The 20,635-nt window shown below is 42.8% G+C and overlaps 1 protein-coding gene across 1 annotated transcript in view; it reads left to right on the top strand.

The window, feature by feature from the left end:
• Positions 1–20,635, top strand: part of ptprsa (protein tyrosine phosphatase receptor type Sa) — a 207,745-nt gene that overhangs the window by 112,813 nt on the left and 74,297 nt on the right. Inside the window, 9 exon segments of the mRNA XM_056276854.1 lie at positions 7–117; positions 119–149; positions 152–379; positions 1,126–1,262; positions 1,936–2,080; positions 10,308–10,628; positions 13,672–13,865; positions 16,489–16,515; positions 17,776–17,893. Coding sequence (XP_056132829.1) covers positions 7–117; positions 119–149; positions 152–379; positions 1,126–1,262; positions 1,936–2,080; positions 10,308–10,628; positions 13,672–13,865; positions 16,489–16,515; positions 17,776–17,893 — 1,312 coding nt within the window.

Here is a 20,635-nt window from a genome sequence, read left to right as displayed (position 1 = left end):
TACGAGATCCGTGTCTCGGCCTTCAACACGATAGGCCAGGGCCCCCCCAGTGAGCCAGTGGAGACTCGGACGGGCGAGCAAGCCCCTGCCAGCCCCCCGCGGAATATCCAGGCCCGGGATCATATCCCAGAACACTATGATGGTGCGATGGAGGAGCCGGAGGAGCCCAATGGGCAAATCAAGGGTTACCGGGTGTACTACACCATGGATGACTCTCAGCCCATGAGCCAATGGCAGATCCACAATGTCCAGGACAGCATTATCACCACCATCCAGAACCTGGTGGCCTCAGAGACCTACACAATCAAAGTCCTGGCTTTCACTTCTGTGGGCGATGGACCCTTTTCAGAACCCATCCATGTTAAAGTGCTGCAAGGAGGTAAAGGTTCATCTCTCATAGCTGGTTTGATTGACTTGATCATAGCATTAAGGAGCAACAAGGATGTGAAAATATTGTTTTCATCTTTGGTCAGGACACTAAACAAGTTAGCTCTATTTACTGCTGGAGCAGAAACAAATTAGATGGAAACAGATGAGAATTAAAGTAAGCGCATGGCAGTTAAATATAGCAGTAGATCCTGCAATTTTTAAAACACATTAATAAACAACAAATATATAAATATTTATATGTGAATTCATCTGTCATATCATATGACAAGAGTATTACGCATGTAGCATAATCTGAAATTTACCCTAAAACTGTTTCATTGTGGGACTTGTTTCCCAAATATGAGCTTAAATAAAGCCTTTTTTCAAAAATGTAGCAGTTGAAACCATAAGATAACATGGACATGTTGAATTATGATTTACAGCGTAGCTTTGATTGTTGTATCAATATTTTCAATAACAGTAAAAGTATCTTGCTTACATTTATTCATTTATATGTACACTAAAAGTGAGCATGTAAGGAACATGTGCATTTTATTTCATTACAGTTAAAAACTTAATTAATTAATTGAAAAATACATTCCATTACTTGTACTCACTGTGTATTGCTCTAAGTCCAAGAAGCAGCTAAATGCTCCAATGTAAAGCTGAAAATGTATTTATCCCAAAAAGAACTGGGAAGAGCTTGTGTTTCTGCATTTGAAACCTGTCTTCTTTCTGTCTTCTTGTGATTTGAAGTTCCTGGCCAGCCAGCTAAGTTTCAGGTTGGAGCTGTCTCAGACACCAGTATCGAGCTGACCTGGGATCCTGCCTACGAAAAGGAAGGAATTATTAACTATGAACTCCGTTACAAAGAGGACACTTTTGGCAACCAGGTAAGATCCCCATACTCCTTGATGAAGACATGAATGTTAAAATTTTGTTTTCACACAAAAAAAGAGCAAAGTGGCACAGTGGTTAGCGTGGTCGCCTCACAGCAAGAAGATCCTGGGTATCAAACCCCGGGGTTGTCCAACCATGGGGGTTGTCCCGTGTCGTCCTCTGTGTGGAGGTTGCATGTTCTCCCCGTGTCTGCTATGGATTTCCTCCAGGTGCTCTGGTTTCCTCCCACAGTCCAAAGACATGAAGGTCAGGTTAATCGGCCATACTAAGTTGTCCCTAGGTGTGTGTTGGCCCTGTGATGGACCGGCGGCCCATCCAGGGTGTCTCCCTGCCTGCCGCCCAGTGACTGCTGGGATAGGCTCCAGTATCCCGCGACCCCGAATTCGGATAAGCGGCTTTGATAATGGATGGATGGACACAAACAAAGTATCTGTATTGAGGAGTGTGTGATGACAGGCATGATTGCAGACTCTCAGTACAAGTTTAAATGATTAGCAAAGAGAAGCTACACCAGCCAATTTCACTTTTTAATCATCCTCTCTAGTTCAAAATGTGGTGACAAATGAAATAAGCTTTTGTAATGTTTAGGTTGGGAGAGGAAGCTAGCACATTCTTGGGCCTTGATGGCACTCGAAAAGGCCTAAATGCCATTTTCCTCTGCAACAGATAAAGAAAATATTTGGGCCATCATCTTCCTATATTGTGGAGGGTCTCCGTCCAAACACAGCATACTACTTCTCTCTGGCGGCCATCTCTAGCAGAGGCGTTGGAGCCTTCACCAATGACATATCCCAGAAGACCTTGCAAGCCAGTATGTAGCCCTTCGTTCACTCTCCTCTCATATTCTCTTTGTGGGCTTTGTGGTTGGGATGGGAGATGGTTTTAGGCAATCAAACAGTTGTGTCTCAGGATGATTTTTTGTGAATTGTGAAATATATTGAAATTGACGTTAATTTTCCTCTCGACTTAATGCTGTTGCCTTGTTTTACTCTGATGTTGACTTTATCATCACCTTTGAACTATGACTGTGTTTTGCTCAGACATACTCAGGGTTCAAAGCTGATTAAGAAATGCACAACAGTACAACTTCCTCCCTTGACCGCTGTGTTGCTGAAAGCTTACTTAAATACTGTGGCACAGTCATTTTTTTTTAACTTAATTGGTATTTATTTTGTTTTGATGACCTAACGGTTATTGTTTGTTTTTTAACTCATAGAAAGATGAAATTTACACAATTTAACTATTTGTTTGTGGAGAGTAGAGGTTAAATTTAAACTGCCATCATTGTTTTTAGACTGTGGCATTTTTTTCAAAACTATTATTCCTCTTTAATTTGCTTATTTTCTATCCTAACTCCAATGCCAACTACATAATGAGTGTACCCAGCATATCGTCAGAGAAATCAAATCTATTTGAATGACAGTCTTTGCAGTTTCTTTATTTCCTTTTCACTCCTGTTCATGTTTGCTTTACTTTTTGTCAACAGCAAGTTCACCTTTTTCCCACGTGACAGAGACACAAAAAATGTCATTTCTCTTGTGTGACTGCCATGGCTTTCTGCTGAGCTGTGCTCGGGTGGGGGGTGTGGGGTTTGAGGACGGGCAGAAGACGTTAAAGCTTGACAGTAAAGCCCTCCCATCAGCAGCCTCCAAAGGTATTCTCAGGACCAGTGCGGCACTAACGTCTTATTCTACAAAAGGCAGGGGAAACGAATTAATTAAGAGAGACAGTTGAAAATAAAAGAGACATCATAGTGCACAGTAGGAGAAGCAGGGGGAGTAAGCTAGCCTTTAACCAAACAGCTTAACCAATCAAATATCCAGTACTAGTTCAGGGACTGTTGAGCTAACAGTATATCAAATGCATGGTCTCCCTAGTTCCTGTGGGCTTACGTAACGTAAAAATTAACTGTGCCATTGTGTGTATAGGCTCCAGATGTTACCACTGTAGAATATAGATAACACAGATGGGTTTATGAGAATTATGGGTAAATCTGTGCTAGCCGTTGTGAATGCACATACCTATAGTCCCATTTAGGTTAATAGTATATGGACTATAGAAAATCGGAGACTGTGGAAAAAATATCTTGGAAGACTTGAGTAATTGTTCTTGTAGCAACATGCATACCTTCATTGTCAAAATGGCTGCCCCGTGTTAAATTTGAGAGGTTGCAGCTGAGTTTGGACACAAGAAAGCCATGGCAGAGCGAGGGGACATCTTTTAACACATTTTCTGTTTCTACTAGTGCAACTTGTTTGCTGTGCCCCCACCTCTGGGATGTGGGGGGCTTTGGGACAACCACTTCACACTTGCTTTTGTTCTTGCTGTTTCGGTTGTGGTGGTGGTGGTGGTGGTGGGGGGGGGGGGGGGGGGCTTCACAGACAGTGCAGAGTCACTGAGGAGAGCGCCAGTTGCATGCAACACTCCCTCCTGCCCACTGGGGGTGCTGTTGAGAATCTACCCTGCACCCTTGGTCTCTGATCACCCCAGGCATGAACCTACTTCCTCTGTTATATGTCCATCCAACCCCATGTCCGTTGTCGGCGTTCTCTCAAGTGTGTATGTGCACATCACCACCTGTAGATCTGTGTTTGTGAGACCCCTTCCCTTTCTTTTATCTTTTTTTTTGCATTGTTTTCTGGGGAAGGTAAGCTGCAAGCGGACTGGATCAGCTACACTCCTCTATCCTCTCATTGGTTTTTCAACCTTTCACTCTCTCTCTTCCACTTGTTCATTGGTGAAATGGAACAAAAGCTCTCCTTGGAATGGCTTGACATCACCTTGCCTGATTTGTGCCCTCCTCCTTTTTCTTTGAGTCTTCTGAAGAAAAAAAATGTTTTTAGTTGAATCTTTATTTATTTATTCTTTTATTTTCATTAGTTTCTGGGTTTTTCTGAAAAATTGTTTCCTAAATATCCCTCCAAACAGTAGCTTGCCACTACTCTCCTCTCTCTGTTGGGTTTCTGCAGAAACCCAACAAACCACAGCAGCTACAAGGAGCTACAGCGATATATACAGCTACAGATATAGCTAAATCATTGTCACCACACAGTACAACTCTGTACAACACAATCATAACTTGATCTTTTGGATGCTTTTGAGTGGATGCTTTTGAGGTAAGTGATTATGTTTGGTACAGGGGCTCCACTCTGCCAATAAACCCTAGCAATGACCTGACACATTGACCACAGCCGATTATCGGTTCAGTCAGCAACATCTGTCTCTGAAAACCCTGAGCAGAGAACTAACGAATAGTGTGAGCGGTTATCATATGTGAAGCGATGAAATCCTCATGTCAAATATCTTTTTTTTTTTTGGACCTAATACTTGTCAGGAATAGTAGCATCACCAGACCTCTTGGTGAGCCAGTGAAGCACTTGGAGACATGTATAGTTTGGATAAGTGTTCTCTGTGCATGTGCAGCATAGTCATTGGAAATTGCCACCCTTACCGGAGAACATCAGCAATGTTGTGTTCAAGAAAAACATAGCACAAACTGGCACATAAACCTAAGCCTGTTATAAAACGTTTGCTTCCTTGGAACACGAAGCCATTTTCAGTCTATACTGATGAACTTTGAAGTAGATTGGTCAAAATTGTACATGCATATGCGTGTGTGTGGTTTAAATTCCATGTGTAATCTATGCAGTAGTAAATGTTTAATGATGCTTTTGCAGAAGCATTTGACTGCATCCTTTGTCCATAAGCCCCCCCCCAAAAAAAATTCAGCCTCTTTCAGCTAAGAATCCAATTACCTTGGTGTGCTACTGCCATACACTCATTAAAAAAAACACACCTCATTGGACTGGCGTGGGATTGCTTCTCTCTCTCTCTCTCTCTCTCTCTCTCTCTCTCTCTCTCTCTCTCTCTCTCTCTCTCTCTCTCTCTCTCTCTCTCTCTCTCTCTCTCTCTCTCTCTCTCTCTCTCTCTCTCTCTCTCACTTCTCTCTCATCTCTCTCTCTCTCTCTCTCTCTCTCTCTCTCTCTCTCTCTCTCTCTCTCTCTCTCTCACTCACACACACACACACATACACCACACACCACACACACTTGAATATCCTTCCACACATCTGCACACTCTCACACACACTAGACAATAACAGGGAAGCTGCATGACTAGGCCGGCTGCACGAAACTCTGTTATATTTGAAGATTAATGATATACAGGGAAAGACAACTGGAACTGGAGACACAAAGAATATGATAACCATTGAGAATTTCAGACCAAGTGAGATTTATTTACAAAACACTTTTTATCAACCCAGTTTGTACTCCACAGAGAACAAAAAAAACAAAAAATGATGCATATTAAGCCCAGCATTTAAAAAAATGAACGAAACATGAGAAAAAAGCCATATTTTTATGTATGCAGATTGTCTTTTAACCAAATAATCTTACAGTGAGGGTACACGTGATTGGTATGGACAAACCCTAAAGGTGTCAAACCCTTAACCTTAGCATTGTTAGCACCATCTATTCTTTGAGCCTGAACTAGAAAAAAAAAATTCAAATCAGGATTGAACTTCTTGCATTATCTGGCAGACTGGACCCCTTTGCTACAGTGTGAAAAGAAAGACAGCCAATATGAATTCCTTGTTTGCTTTGTTGTCCTATAGCTTTGGTGCAAAATGTTTGCAGAGCGTTAAAATTTGTGTTAAGTCCTTGCGGCATCATACAAGGGGCTTTTGTCATGGGTACCACTATGCCGGAAACCTTCGGAAAGTCACAACAAAAAGTAATTTTATTCAGGATATTCATCCTCTCCCAAGCTTCTTTAGTTGTTTTTTTTAAAGTGTTGTTTCAAATAACTTTTTCAACACAAGAGTGTCTCATCATTTTTTTTATGAGACTCTTGGTCCCTATTACTGTTGGATGAGGATAATTTTGTCACCGGGTTTAATTGGCAACAGTGGGCCCCATTTCAAAGCAGTGCCTCATGGGATATGCCGCTCTTGTCAGACCAAGTTGAAAGACAAGCTTTTGTGAGTCCATTCAGACGTGGCCGTGCCGGGTCCACAACCAGAGAGGTGGGGTATTTCCCAGTGTCCATCTCGTAGTTGCCACATTGCAAGGTGTGGTAATGGTACCCGAGGTGGACCCTGAGGATGGGTGTATTGAGAGGCTGTGCATTCAGGACTACAGTGCCCTAGAGTGGCAGATAAGAATCCCATTTCATAGCGTCAGAATTCATTTCACGCTTGCCGATGAGCTACGGGCCAGGCCCCTGGAATGTCAGGCTTTGTTACACATTCAGATTATACCTAGTAGCTGCCAGTGGCCCGTCGAGTGTTATCTCACAAATTAAAGTGGCAGATCCTAAATCCCCTGTATTTAGCCAAACAAGCAGTTTAGCCCCCCCACTTACTGTAATTGCGGGAGGTTTTTAGATAAATTGGAATATTTGCACAGAGCACAAGCACAGCCATTTGGTATCAAGGCAGATTAAATGCCTTTAATGATTCATAAATATGAACATGTTGTCATTCAACGTTGATGGTGAAAATACAAGGCAAACGCATCCACGTATTTGTGCTCTGATATTAAAAAGCATTGTTAATCTGTGTCAGTGTAAGAGCTGACACAAGGGTAATAAATGGTAAATGGACTGCATTTTATATAGCGCTTTTCTAGTCTATCGACCGCTTAAAGCGCTTTACAGTGTGCGCCTCACATTCACCCATTCACACACACATTCATACACTGATGGTGGAGGCTGCCCTGCAAGGTGCCAACCTGCTCATCAGGAGCAGTTAGGGGTTCAGTGTCTTGCTCAAGGACACTTGGACACGCTTTCTGCAGGAGCCGTTGTATTGAACCAGCGACCTTCTGATTACTAGACGACCCGCTCTACCTTCTGAGCCATGCCACCCCAATAGTTATGGCCTATGTACCTTATCAGTTTCTCAGTGGCTTCACACAATATATCCATTAAAACCGGCACCTTTAAACTGGCTTTCGTCATAAGGTAGTCATAAAGATTAGGTGTGCCGGTGGCATTAAACATGGCTGTCTTTGTGTCCAGAGTTCCCAGTCACATCAGAACAGACTTAAAAGTCAAACAGAGGGATGTGAATGCAGACATGACTAATTATTTGTCAAATAGCATTCAGAAATTCTTTTAAGAGTAGCTCCAAAAGACCCCGAAGTGAAGCGTCAGCTGAGTTTCTTCTTTTGTTGTGATATAGTTCTAGTGTACATAATCCCACCACTGGCCTTTATGGGATATGCAGTTTACTAAAGCTGTGCCCCGGCCCAGCATAAGCTCTTATCAGGCGTGAGGAGGCCTGTGCAGCGCGATAGCTCGGCCCCTGTCAGATTCATAGTCCTCTTCCGCTCCACAAAGATGGAGAACTGAGCAATCATCTTGACGTGGGGAGTTTGCAAATACAATATGAGTGGAGGAAAAGAAGCTGAAAGGCTCAAAATCCAGTAAGACCTTAAGCAAATAAGCCCATTGGACACAGAGTGCGGTTTGGAGGCTGTGGCTGTGGGTCCTTTCTTATTTGCGGTGTGCTGGAACATTTAGTCCCATAACTTGTTTTCCCCAAAGTAGTATTGTAGTCAGAATAGTATCATTCACCTTTTATGAATTCAAGAGCACAGCATTTCAACTCACTTACACATTTTCTTTTGTCTCGACATCTTCAAAACGGCGATGAACCTCAGCGCAACACACAGGCCCAGGGCTCCGAAATGGGATTTATTTGAATAAATTGTTAAAAAAAAAAATGTCTGTACTCAGTCAAGTGCACAAGTGGCGAGCATCACTGGAGTCGATCCCCTCTCTTAGTCTTGTGGACCCTCCGGCCCAGAGATACCGCAGAATAAAGCAGTCCTGGTTACAGCACAGCGCCAACTCTCTCCCTCCCATAAAGCCTTGTCCCCCCTAAAAATGTAGTTAAGAAAGAAAAAAAAAAAGCTGAAGAATGATTCATTGTGAAGATTTCATCAACCAGTTACCGATCTGACTTTGAATCTGTAGTTACGTACACACTGTCTGGGAGGGAAAGCGTTATCGTTGGCTGGCTACGAAGCAGGCACGCTTCGTATGCAGGTGCTGGTGGTAAGAAAGTCTTTAAAAAGTTAGTATTTGTGGGAGCCAGGTACGTATAATGCAGATAGTACTTGTGATCCTTTTTTTTTTCTTTCACTTTTTCTTTAAAGACGTCCTTATTTTCCATTGGCGCCGAGTATCCTGTTTGTTTTTCATGGTTTCTTATGAGTTGTCATTTGAACCTTAACAGTTGTTGTGTGGTTCTTTCTTTTTGACTCACCCGGGCCACAGAGCAATTCATTTCCCAGCACCCCTCCTCAGGTCATGATATAATTTCCCAGACCGTGTTTTGGAATTAATAAACACCACATTTTGTTGTTTCCATGGGTTTCATTTTGTGCCCTGTCCCTGATTTTTTTTTTTTATGTCTGTGGAATGCATTTTTTCCTTCTTTTTTATGATTTCAATTGTTGCTGTATTATTTCTTGACAAAATAAACGAGAATGTAATAATGAACTGGACTAGACGGCCCTAAGATGGAAGAAAATTATTCTTGCCACGAGAGCACTTTGGGAAGAGATAGAGGGAACCCGGCTTGAATAGAAATATTCCAATACGTGTCCTTTTATCCGTATAATGCCAAACTCTGGATGAGAAGTGAAACATTTTATCACGGCTCACACAGCACAAGCTGTTACAGCCTGCTGCAGATTAGAAGGGAGAAGCTTTGGGTTTGATTTAGGGAGTTCACAGATGTGTAGGTTTTAATATGTTTTGGGCGAAGTACTTCACACATAAAAAAAATATATATATAAAAAAGCCACCATGCTGAAAAGCTTTTGTGCGACTGCAAATCAAGAAAGTCAAACCTTACTTCTTTGCAGCTTACTCGTACTTTGAAATAATATGTAGCATCTTAGTTTCAGCACCAAAAACAATTGGGGGGGGGTATTTTTTCTATTTTGCACATTTTAAACGTGCATATATTTTTTTGAGAGTTTGCTTTTATTCTCCTGATTCAGTGCCAGATGTGCGATGTTCAGTTTCTGCAGTGGCATTTTTGCTTAATAGCAAACAGTAAAGCTGGCTCGCTATACTCGGGCCTGCCTCTTTGCTGTGCACAGAGCTACATATAGCTGTCTGTATTGTCCTGTGGTGCTCCACACAAGTTCAAACAAACAATCACTAGAGAACCTAGATCCGATTGAATGTGTCCAAAAAGCCCGAGGTTAACCAGCCAGTATCGGACATACAGCAGTCTCCCTTATCTCCCTGTGCATGGTTGATAAACAGCACTTAGTCCCAAGTGAGGCTGGGTACTGCTACAACATTTTGGACGTCTATCTCAGATTCTGAATTCAGTAGTAAAAACATCTGAAAAATCAATGTCTTCTTCTCTCAGTGGAGGAAAGAGCGTTGCATTACGCACCCGAGTTTCACTGTTGAGTGTTGTGTGTTGAAATTACACATGCCCTCTGGTTATCTGAAGTGGACCAGACCACACTCAGTTGATTTCCACGGCACTAACTTGTTTAGGGCAGATTAGGTTTGTAAGAGAGATTTAAAAAAATATATTTTTTTTTGTAAGAGTTAAACATCTTAAAGCTTTAATTTATACCTTTAGATATATAACAAATAGAACATAACACCAGTATCAACAGTAAAATACAGACGCGGTCCCTGATCTTTGATTTTAGAATAGGATCCAAGAGTAACCATCTTGGTTCATTATTACACACGTCTGATTCATTGTGCTTTTATGGTTTTACATTGGCATTTGCCTGACAGTCATCTTTTTTTTAATTTTAATTTTTTTCGATGACCTTTTTGCATTCTTTTTCTTTCTGTTTTATAAAATTTTGTTCCATTAAGTTATTGTTTTTCATTTTGAGTTTGGACTTTTCCTTTTATCATTTCCTTTATCTCTCCCATCTTTTTGTTTTTTTGTTTTTCACCCCCTCCCTTTTGCTCCCCCTTCCTCCTCCTCCTCCTCCTCGACCCCTCCTTCCTCCCTCCCTTCCTACCTGTCCTCTCCACCTGACCAGAGCCCTCAGCCCCCCCTCAAGACATTAAGTGCAGCAGCTCCAGCTCCACCACCCTGCTGGTAAGTTGGCGCCCCCCGCCTGTGGAGAGCCAGAACGGTGCCCTGGCGGGGTACACAGTGCGCTACCAGGTGGTGGGGGGTCCGTTGGAAACTGGCGTAGGTGGGGAGCCCGCGGAGGAGCCGACGGTGCCTGCCACCGAAGAGCAGGTGCTGCTGCAGCGGCTAGAGAAGTGGACCCAGTACCGGATCACGGTGGCCGCTTTCACCGAGATCGGGCCAGGCCCGGAGAGCGAGCTCCTGGTTTGCCGCACCGATGAAGACGGTAGTGACATTTTGTTTCCCCCCGGGGATGAATAAATTATTCTGATTCTGATGTCATCCTTTTAGCTGTCATCATCACAATCAAAATTGTGGCAGTCAAAAGTTATGCAGAGCCGGGGTGTCCAGGTAGCGTAGCAGTCTATTCCATTGCCTACCAACACAGGGATCGGTGGTTCAAATCCCTGTGTTACCTCCGGCTTGGTCGGGCGTCCCTACAGACACAATTGGCCGTGTCTGCAGGTGAGAAGCCGGATGTGGGTATGTGTCCTGGTCGATGCACTAGTGCTTCCTCTGGATGGTCGGGGCACCTGTTCAGGGGGGGAGGAGGAGGAGGAACTGGGGGGGAATAGCGTGATCCTCCCACGCGCCACGTCCCCCCGGTGAAACTCCTCACTGTCAGGTGAAAAGAAGCAACTGGCGACTCCACATACGTCGGAGGAAGCATGTGGTAGTCTACGGCCTTCCCCGGATCAGCAGAGGGGGGTGGAGCAACAACCGGGACGGCTTGGAAGAGTGGGGTAATTGGCCAAGTACAATCGGGGAGAAAAAGGTGGAAAATAAAAAAAAATTGTGGAGTGGAAATTTGTTACACTATACTAAACACTAAAGTCACTGAATGGATGGGTGGATGGATGTATTGTCTTCTACGTATACAATATGGTATGTATAGTATGTGTACATGTAGTCACTGTATGTGGGGCTCTGTACAAAGGGTGAAAACAAATCTTTTTTAGGACATTTAAGTATCTATCTAGCCATCTATCTATCTTACTGGAGCACTTAAAAAAGATTGCCAGTGTAGATGAAGTTTTGCCAGCATGGTTGCATGTAACTTTATCAATAATTGTGTTTTCCGCGGTATTTACTTCTAACGAGAGATTACAAGTGTTGGCTCATATAATAGACATGTTTGTGAAGCAGCAAACCCCACTCATAATCAGAACGAGACCAAACCTTATTGGCTCGGTGTGATAAGATTACACAAGGTTTTGTGGGGTGAAATGAACCCAGAGACATATCAAGAGCTCAGAAAGGACACTGTGCATGTTAACGTGTTGCACAGGGATGACAGGACATGGACATAATTGTGTAAAGCGTTCAAGAGATGTGGTGATGCAGTAAGTCACTATTATACACACCCATGTCCACATGTAATTTATAGAAATGTTGACACATATATTCCCTCTACCTCTTTAAACTTTTATAGTTGCCTACTGTGCAACAGTCCTGTAAACAGTCATAAGGCCATCCAAGCGCAAAAACCATGTCTCATTATGTGGGAGGCCACAGCAATAAAGGGTAGAGAAATGAGCTTGTAAGAAGAACTTGCCATTGGAAATAATTAACTTGTTGGGTAAAAAAAAAATCTTTGAAAGAAAGTTAATTGAGGAATACTCTCCCTTTCCTCAGCACCTGCAACAAAGTTGCCCTTGAGCAAGGCATGTTCAGTGATCTGACAGGAGACGAGTGGGGTTCTACTTAAAAACTCTCAGTGATGAATGCATGTTTGCTGTTTTTGATAAATAAAATAACCCTATGTATGTAGCTCTTTTAAACAGTTATAGTTTATGAAGCTGTCGTCATATTTAGTGCAACTTGGCACCCTACACCGATGTCAGGCACACCCTACACTTCCATTTATTACTGCAGCAACAGTACATCAAATGATAATCTTGCTAGGGGATTGAATTTTGCATCAGACCTATAGGGGTTATTTCTGGGTAATTTTAGGGAAATTATCACACTGCACTGGTTGATAGTATGCTAGCTTGAGAATGAATTAAAAAAAATCAGGATAATGTTTTATATTTTTGCAGGACATAGTAAGTAAATTTCCTTCAGGCATGCTATGAGATTTAAAGCATGCAATTCTTTGTTTCATGCTCTTTTCATTCTGAAATAAATTAAGCCGTATATTGAAAACATATCTGCAAATCCAACAAAATTTGACAAAATGTCCTGGAATAAGCGTCATAATTTTGGATACACAACATAATCCTTGACTAAGCTTCTTCTTTTTTTTTGCAGTGTATAGTTTACTACTGCATGCCACACTGCCACAAAAAAAAACAAAAAAAAACAAAACAAGACTGTTCAGGTGAGATAAAGAAAACCAAGGGTGCTCATGAAAACATCGCCTCTCTAAAGAACAAAAATCACAGTGGTTGTGAAGACACAACTGAATGGGGTGAGGGGAAAAAAAACAGCATACAACAAAGAGCCATAGGGTACATGGGAAGATGATTATAAATACACAAAATGACAAGTAAGGAGACGGATGTGTGATCACTTTGGTTTCTGTAACAAGCCATTTACATTGAAGGGATTTGGCTGACGCTGTTTGTCATCCCAGAGCTTACAATGAAAGCAGCAGTAGAAATAAGCTTAAGTTCTTAGATCACCTACTACACAAGAAACCATTGGTAAGAAGTGCAAGGGTCAAAGGAATTAATACCCCAACAAAAGGTAAAACCATTTGAAACCATGTAATACAGTGTTTTTTTTCCCTGTGTCACGGTGGCGCAGTGGTTAGTGCGATCGCCTCACAGCAAGAAGGTCCTGGGTTCGAGCCCCGGGATAGTCCAACCTTGGGGGCTGTCCTGGGTCATCCGGTGTGTGGAGTTTGCATGTTCTCTGCGTGGGTTTCCTCCCAAAGACATGTCGGTCAGGTGAATTGGCCATACTAAATTGTCCCTAGGGATGAATGTGTGTGTGTGTGTGTGTGTGTGTGTGGGGGGGGGGGGCTATGTGGTGGCCTGTCCAGGCTGTCTCCCCGCCTGCCGCCCAATGACTGCTGGGATAGGCTCCAGCATCCCACGACTCCGGTTGGGATAAGTGGCTTGGGTAATGGATGGATTTTTTCCTATGTCACCACAATGACCATGAAATGCAAATAATCAAGATTTAGGGATGAGAACTGAACATTCGTAGATACTCTAAAAAAAGAGAACCCAATGGTTAAACTCACTGTGCCTAACAGCAGACATAAAGTGACTGACCTCTAACATTCCCCAACTTTGTTTTTTTTTTTTATTTACCCACAGTTCCCGGGGCTCCTCCGAGGCGGGTGGAAGTTGAGGTACTCAACTCCACAGCAGTCAAGGTGATGTGGCGCTCCCTGACACCTGGCAAACAGCACGGCCAGATCCGTGGCTACCAGGTCCATTACGTCCGTGTGGAGAATGGCGAGTCGCGCGGCCTGCCCCTCATCAAGGACGTCATGCTGGCTGACGCCCAGGTATGACTGTCTCACATGCACCGTAAGAATCACACACCGGGGTGTCCGGGTGGCATCTATTCCGTTGCCTACCGACATGGGGATCACTGGTTCAAATCCCCGCGTTACCACCGGCTTGGTCGGGCGTCCCTACAGACACAATTGGCCGTGACTGCAGGTGGGAAGCTGAATGTAGGTATGTGTCCTGGTCACTGCACTAGCACCTCCTTCTGGTCGGTCGCGGTGCCTGTTCGGGGTGGGGGGGGAACTGGGGGTAATAGTGTGAGCCTCCCACACGCTACGTCCCGCTGGCAAAAGTCCTCACTGTCAGGTGAAAAGAAGTGGCTTGTGACTCCACATGTATTGGAGGAGGCATGTGGTAGTCTGCAGCCCTCTCTGGATCGGCAGAGGGGGTGGAGCAGTGACCGGGACAGCTCGGAAGAGTGGGGTAATTAGCCGGATACAATTGGAGAGAAAAAGGGGGGGGGGGTCAAAAAAAATCACACACCAATCCATAATCAATTATAATCTCAGATGATGTCAGATTTATTAATAGAGAACACTAGAATTCCGCTGTAGTGTGAAGATGCACTTTCTTCTTTTTCTCACAAGTTTGCACATTTATTATATGCCTTACAATGTGTTTTCTCTGTTGCCCTATACTTTTTTTCTTGGTTGTAAATCAAGTAGGTTTTACCCGTTAAGTGAGTTGAAATAACACTGATATAAAGTGATGCGTACAACAATGATAGTTCCATTTCAAATGTATTTGCTGAAACCTTTTTACCTATGCAAATTACAGCACGCTTACTTTGCCCTGGCTGTTGTTTTGCTGCACCAAAACTTTCCAAATATTGTTTGAAATTACAGAGGCATAGGAAGTGATCTGAAGGCTTTTCCCTGTTGATTTTATTTCATATCGCTGCAATATTCTTTCCACCTCACCCGGCAACAAGAACTGTAATCAAAACTTCACTCAGCCCATCCTGTCTCTCTTGCCTCCATACCTTTTATTAGGAATGTCTAGACCCTTACTTTATGGCAACCTCTGCCACAAAATGTGTGTTTGTGCCGCTTGTATCAAGCACAAAGGGAAAAAAGGTGTGCATATTACTGTATTCTATACCTGGGAAAGAAGGGAAATGGCATGAAAGCATTTCACCCAAAAATATCAGCCTGCACTGACAGCTCAAATTATAATGGGGACCTCTATAATGGTCTTTCTTTTTTATTTTTCATTTCTTTTTACAAAACTTCTGTCAAAACAATGTTAAATGAAGCCAGCCAAGATGTGCTTTTTGTACACAGCGGCAATCATCCAAATGGAAATCACAGCCTTGAAGCAAAAAAGGGTAAAAAACAGAAGATAACAGCTGTCTTCAATACAGCATATTTATGGAAAGAATGTCCAAATCTATCTCGTCAATATCAATTAAGTGTCCATCCTAGCCAAATCCCACCCATCACATCGATGTTTTAGGTATAAAGAAAACACTTTTTTCTAGTGATTAAAATGTCTGTAATAATATAAGCCTAAAGCTTAAAACACCACAAGCAACTAAGGCTCTGGCAAAATTGAAAGGCCAAAACTGCTCTTGACAGCAGATGAAACAAATATTATTGTGTCCTCCGATTGATCATATATGATGGAGAACATCCATCCATCCATCCATTATCTGAACCGCTTATCCTACTCTCAGGGTCGCGGGGAACATCATCTAAAGAAATATGGTCCCGGAGATGCTGTTTTTGTTTTGTTTGTTTTTTTACGTATGCCTAAAGTAAAGCTCTCCGTTGAATGGATAAGGACTGCATTAGCGTTATAGCGAGGTCCTTACTGGCTCTAGCCATTCCGACTTTTAAAGTCGGACCGAAATCGATAATCAGATTTAACTCTTTGTACCCAAAAACCTTGAATAAAATATAATAGAATATTCAACAACATGTTTTTTTTTAATTTGTAAATGACTAATATTGTGGGGTTTTTTAAACCTTTTTCCGAAAATTTTCTCAATTGTCTCTGTGAGGGAACGCTCTAGTTCTTATTAATATTCATGAGCTGGCCTTTGCGTGACAAGTACAAGGAAGGGTTGGTTGGTAAGTGTGGGCAGGGCTTCGTGCCTTTATGATTTGATCTCATTGGCTGTGTGTAAATGAGGGTGTCTGATGACATCATTAGTACTGGAAAAAAACATGGGCTGAGATATTTTTTTTCCCAGTAAAAACAGACAGTACAAAATGTATGATGATTAGAATAACGAGTGATATTTGAAAATATTGGCATTTCAACTTTGGTCTTTAAACTTTTGATAACAAACTTTTAATGAGGCGTCATTATGAGTTGCACTGTAACAGGAGGCACAAGGCCCCTCTTCATACGCCTATACACCTTTCAGACTCATCTCAGCTGCTCCACCTAACAAAAGCAAAAAAGTCTTCCTATCTGTTCTGACCACTCCACCACAACCACAAAGTGGCCTGCTTCTGCCACTATCTGCGCTCCTCCGCCACTCACCTCTCTCCTCGATCGTGGCTTCTCTCATGCTCCTGTTTCTTCCCTCTCCTTTTGTCTTTCTCTCTCCCTCTCTTTTTAAAAAAAAATGCTTTCTCCTGCGCACTCTCCCTTTTGGCGGGTGGGGTTTAGTGGGAAACGGACGATACGGCTGAATATGTGAGTACGCCTGAGTTTCGGCTGAGTGCTTTGTGTTGCGTTTAGGGAATGAAAAAAGCGGGTATTGCATCAGGCTGGCTGGATTCGCAGCTTTACATCACCCTTCTCCATATTCAGTGTGTTTTGATGAAAAAAAGATGTAGCTCAAAGGCCTTACCTCCGTTCTTTGGTCAGCAAGGCCTTTGTGGTTGCTATTGTTAGCCCCACAGTGTCACCCAAAAAAGGGGGCAGTTGCTAATGCTAAATAGCATAGCAGCAGACAAAATGACAGCTGATGCAACACCCACTAGCCCTTTGTGACTGGAATGCTCAGTGCTGCCTGTGTCGTGCTGTGTGTTGCTAAATTGTATGTAACATCTCATGCTATGTTATTGGTGATTTTTTTTAAATTTCATTTTATATCCATTAAACATTACTTTGCTCTGTCGTTGCTGTTTACAAGCCAAATTTTGGTTGCTGGCTCCATAGATACATAGAACTGCTATTGAAGTTAAATGTTCCCACCAGTTCATGCCCCTTTATATCTAGTCATTTCTATTGTTATAACTATAACTGACATGAAACTGATGTTACCGTGGTTTATCATAGTTTGATTCTTTGAGTGACCCTTGAAATCTCAAACGGCTTTGACATTACATCACCTTTTTTTTCAAATCTTATTTTAACAGTTCCACCAGCATTTTAAATTCAAATTCTGAACCCTATAGGTATTTGCATGACTTATAAACTGTTTCGATAGTGAGACGGTACTTATAGCTCATTTATCTTCACTGACCTCTCCCATCTCTTTGCCAACTAGCTCATTACAAACTCTCCCCATTTGATTAGACATGCTCTCCTGAAAGATTCATTAGAATTGATCCTAAGCTCCTCTTTGAAAAGGACTCAAAGAAGGTTAATGGTTGAAGTCAAAATTCCCAGTAACGGGGCAAGACCCATGCATTATGCAATCATCCCATTGTTAAGTTGTTGGATGGTGTTGTAGGTGAGTTGCTAAAGAGATGAGAGAACACCTTTATGTTTACACGCTCCATACTTTCCCCCGAAGACTTGCCATAACTTAGGCAGCTCCCAAAGCCTGAAGAAATTAAGACAAATTTAAAGCATGCCAAAAGTCACAAGAATTAATAAAGGGCACAAGTTAGACATTCTATGTGGAAAACAGCGTAGATGCATTAAAACTGACCAAAGTTTAAGTTTCCAAGATTAATTTTGAGACTTTCGTGTCTTGTTCCCGCCTCCTTCCTGTTTTCCCTATAGGAAATGGTGATTGGAGGGCTCAAGCCAGACACCACCTACTCCATCACGGTGGCAGCATACACCACCAAGGGAGATGGAGCGCGAAGCAAACCCAAACAGGTGGTGACCAAAGGGGCAGGTCAGTATTTTGTTAACTAATTAATTTGTTGATTTAAATCATTATTAATATGGGGAAAGCTGACTGAGTACACGCAGTACCTCCTGCAAATGGCACAAATTTCCAAATGGCAGCTGCCCAGTATTACATGGTCTTGTGCTGTTGGGCCACTAACCACTACCATTGGACTACCAATGGGTTGTGCGTCTGCATTTCGATTGCTTTGCTCAAAGTGTTCCTCTCTTTCGCCTCACCAACTTATATTTTTCCAATCAGTTAGGGGGAATCAAATTGGTAGCATTCTGTCTTTGTTTTTTGTTGTTTTATAACGAATAGAATTTCACTTTTAAGATAAATCATGTGGGGGCGCCCCAGTGGCTCACCTCATCGAGTGTGTAAATGTGTACCACATAAGGCTGAGTCCTTACCGCAGCGGCCTGGGTTCGAATCCGGCCTGGGCCCCTTGCTGCATGTCATCCCCTCTCTGTCCCCTGCCTTTCCTGTCTCTCTCTACTATCGCTATTACATAAAGGTGGAAAATGCCAACAACAAAAAAATCTTAAACAGAAGATAAATGACGTGAAGAACAAAAACACCACAAAACAGACACCTCCAAGGAAATGATTGCCAACATCAAAGTATAGCCCTTTGTATTTTTTCATGAAAGCTTATCAAAGTCATCATGCGATGTTTGCTCGTCTTTATTTTTTGAAATAATGAGTGTCAAACTTCTGCAGAAATATCTTTTTTCAAAACTTCTTGTAGAGCTACGGTGCTGGAAACCATTAGATTGTATATTAGGATTGACAAATGATTCAGTCAGCCAGCGTTAAAGTTCACCTTCAGTCAGGGATGTGTTTATCATTCCCTTCACATTCCAGAAACTAATCACAAATTGGGCATTAAAGGATGAAAGTTTCTGATTTTTCTTAGATTTTGACCATTTTTGAACCCCTAGGGGCTGATTCGTTTGAGTTATAAGGTTGGCATACTGGAGACTAATGCCTACATACTGCAAAACCTTGTCATTCTCGATTTTTTCACTAGCTACCAGCCTACCACCAGTGGGCACACCAGTTTAACCAGGGCGTTTGAGCTTCTTTGGAATCGAGCAGCTTAGCTACCGTAAACATGATCTAAACCGGTGAGGCTGACTGAGGGAGGTGTGAAAGCCTGCTTTTAGAAAATCTGAGGTGTCTGAGCCAAGATAGGAGTGCTCTTTTGTGCGAGTGTCGATGCCAGTCTGCTTCAGGGGCCGTCAGAGAGTTAGTGCACTTATAAAGCTTGCGGTACACACACTTATCTGCAAAGGCATGCATGCGGTTCATACACTACACACACAGTGCAACAGACACTGATAAACACACGACAAAACCTTTCCTTCAATCTCATCCTCTGTTAAATATACACAAATGCACACATACAGTACACAGACAAGCAAATGTGCTCACTCCTCCGTGAAAAGTACGGATCCTGGCAGGTATGCCTATTGCAGGTGTCAGAGCAGGACATTGCCAAAGGGGCTAGAGCAAGTGCTGTCACTCTTCTTCCCACTGTCACTGCCCACTGACTGATATGCCAGTCTTACTGACTTCATTCATGCCCCAAAGGAAAAGCCTCTCCTTTTTTATTATTAAAGTGCAGAGAAATGGCTCACGCCAAGAGGTGGAGATAAATAAATAAGGGCAGGGATGTGGAGGAATGAAAAACAGAGGATTCAGTGGCCCATTCCAGAGAGGTAGAGAGAGCTTTTCCTCTTATTATGAAGTGTCACACAGGGCGTCGGGCTGCCAGGATGGTCCATTGTTCAGACTGACTTTCCTTATCCAGCAGGCCAGGTTTAGTCAAGTTTATTTGTATAGGCCTAAATCACAGCTACAGATTTAGAGGGCTTTATATTCCCAATTGAATCCTTTGACCCTAAAGCAAGACACCAAGCCCCCCCTATCTGCTGGCACATTGTAAGTTACGTTTGATAATAGCATCGGCTAAATGCCAAAAAATGGGGTGTCTGCATGTGCAAGGGAAGATGGTTTAAGTAGGGGGGGCTGCCAACTGCCAACTCTGTTGTTATACTAATCATTACTGTGGAGGCATGGTGGCACAATGGATAGTGCGGTCGCCTCACAGCAAGAAGGTCCTGGGTTCAAACCCAGGGGTTGTCCAACCATGGGGGTCATCCCAGGTCATCCTCTGTGTGGAGTTTGCCTGTTCTCCCTGTGTCTGCGCGGGTTTCTTCCGGGTGTTCCACTTTCCTCCCACAGTCCAAAGATATGTAGGTCAGGTGAGTCGGCCATACTAAATTGTCCCTAAGTGTGAATGTGTTTGTGTGTGTGTCGCCCTGTGATGGACTGATGGCCTGTCTAGGGTTTCTCCCCGCCTGCTACCCAATGACTGCTGGGATAGGCTCCAGCATCCCCGCGACCCCGATTTGGAAAAGCAGCTTGGCTAATGGATGGATGGATGGATGGGCTGCCAACTGAATGTAAAACGAGTGGTCATTGTATTTTTTTTGTTTTTTTTACTGTATAGCGCATTGCACATCGCAGCCACTCACTAGGCGGGCTGCTATAAGCTACTCATAAACAAAAGATGAAGCACTTCTAATTAATGCAAACTTAATTACCATTTTTTTCACAAACTAATTCACCCAATGACAAGATATTTTTGTGGTTCACATTTGGATCTAGAAACTTAACTTGCTTAATGTAACGATTAATTAATGTAAGCCGTTACACAGTGAAGCTGGTTGTTAAGCCAGTT

The sequence above is a fragment of the Lampris incognitus genome, chromosome 3 (genome assembly GCF_029633865.1).
Source record: "Lampris incognitus isolate fLamInc1 chromosome 3, fLamInc1.hap2, whole genome shotgun sequence".
Taxonomy (NCBI): domain Eukaryota; kingdom Metazoa; phylum Chordata; class Actinopteri; order Lampriformes; family Lampridae; genus Lampris; species Lampris incognitus.
This window is presented reverse-complemented; position numbering and strand designations above follow the sequence as displayed.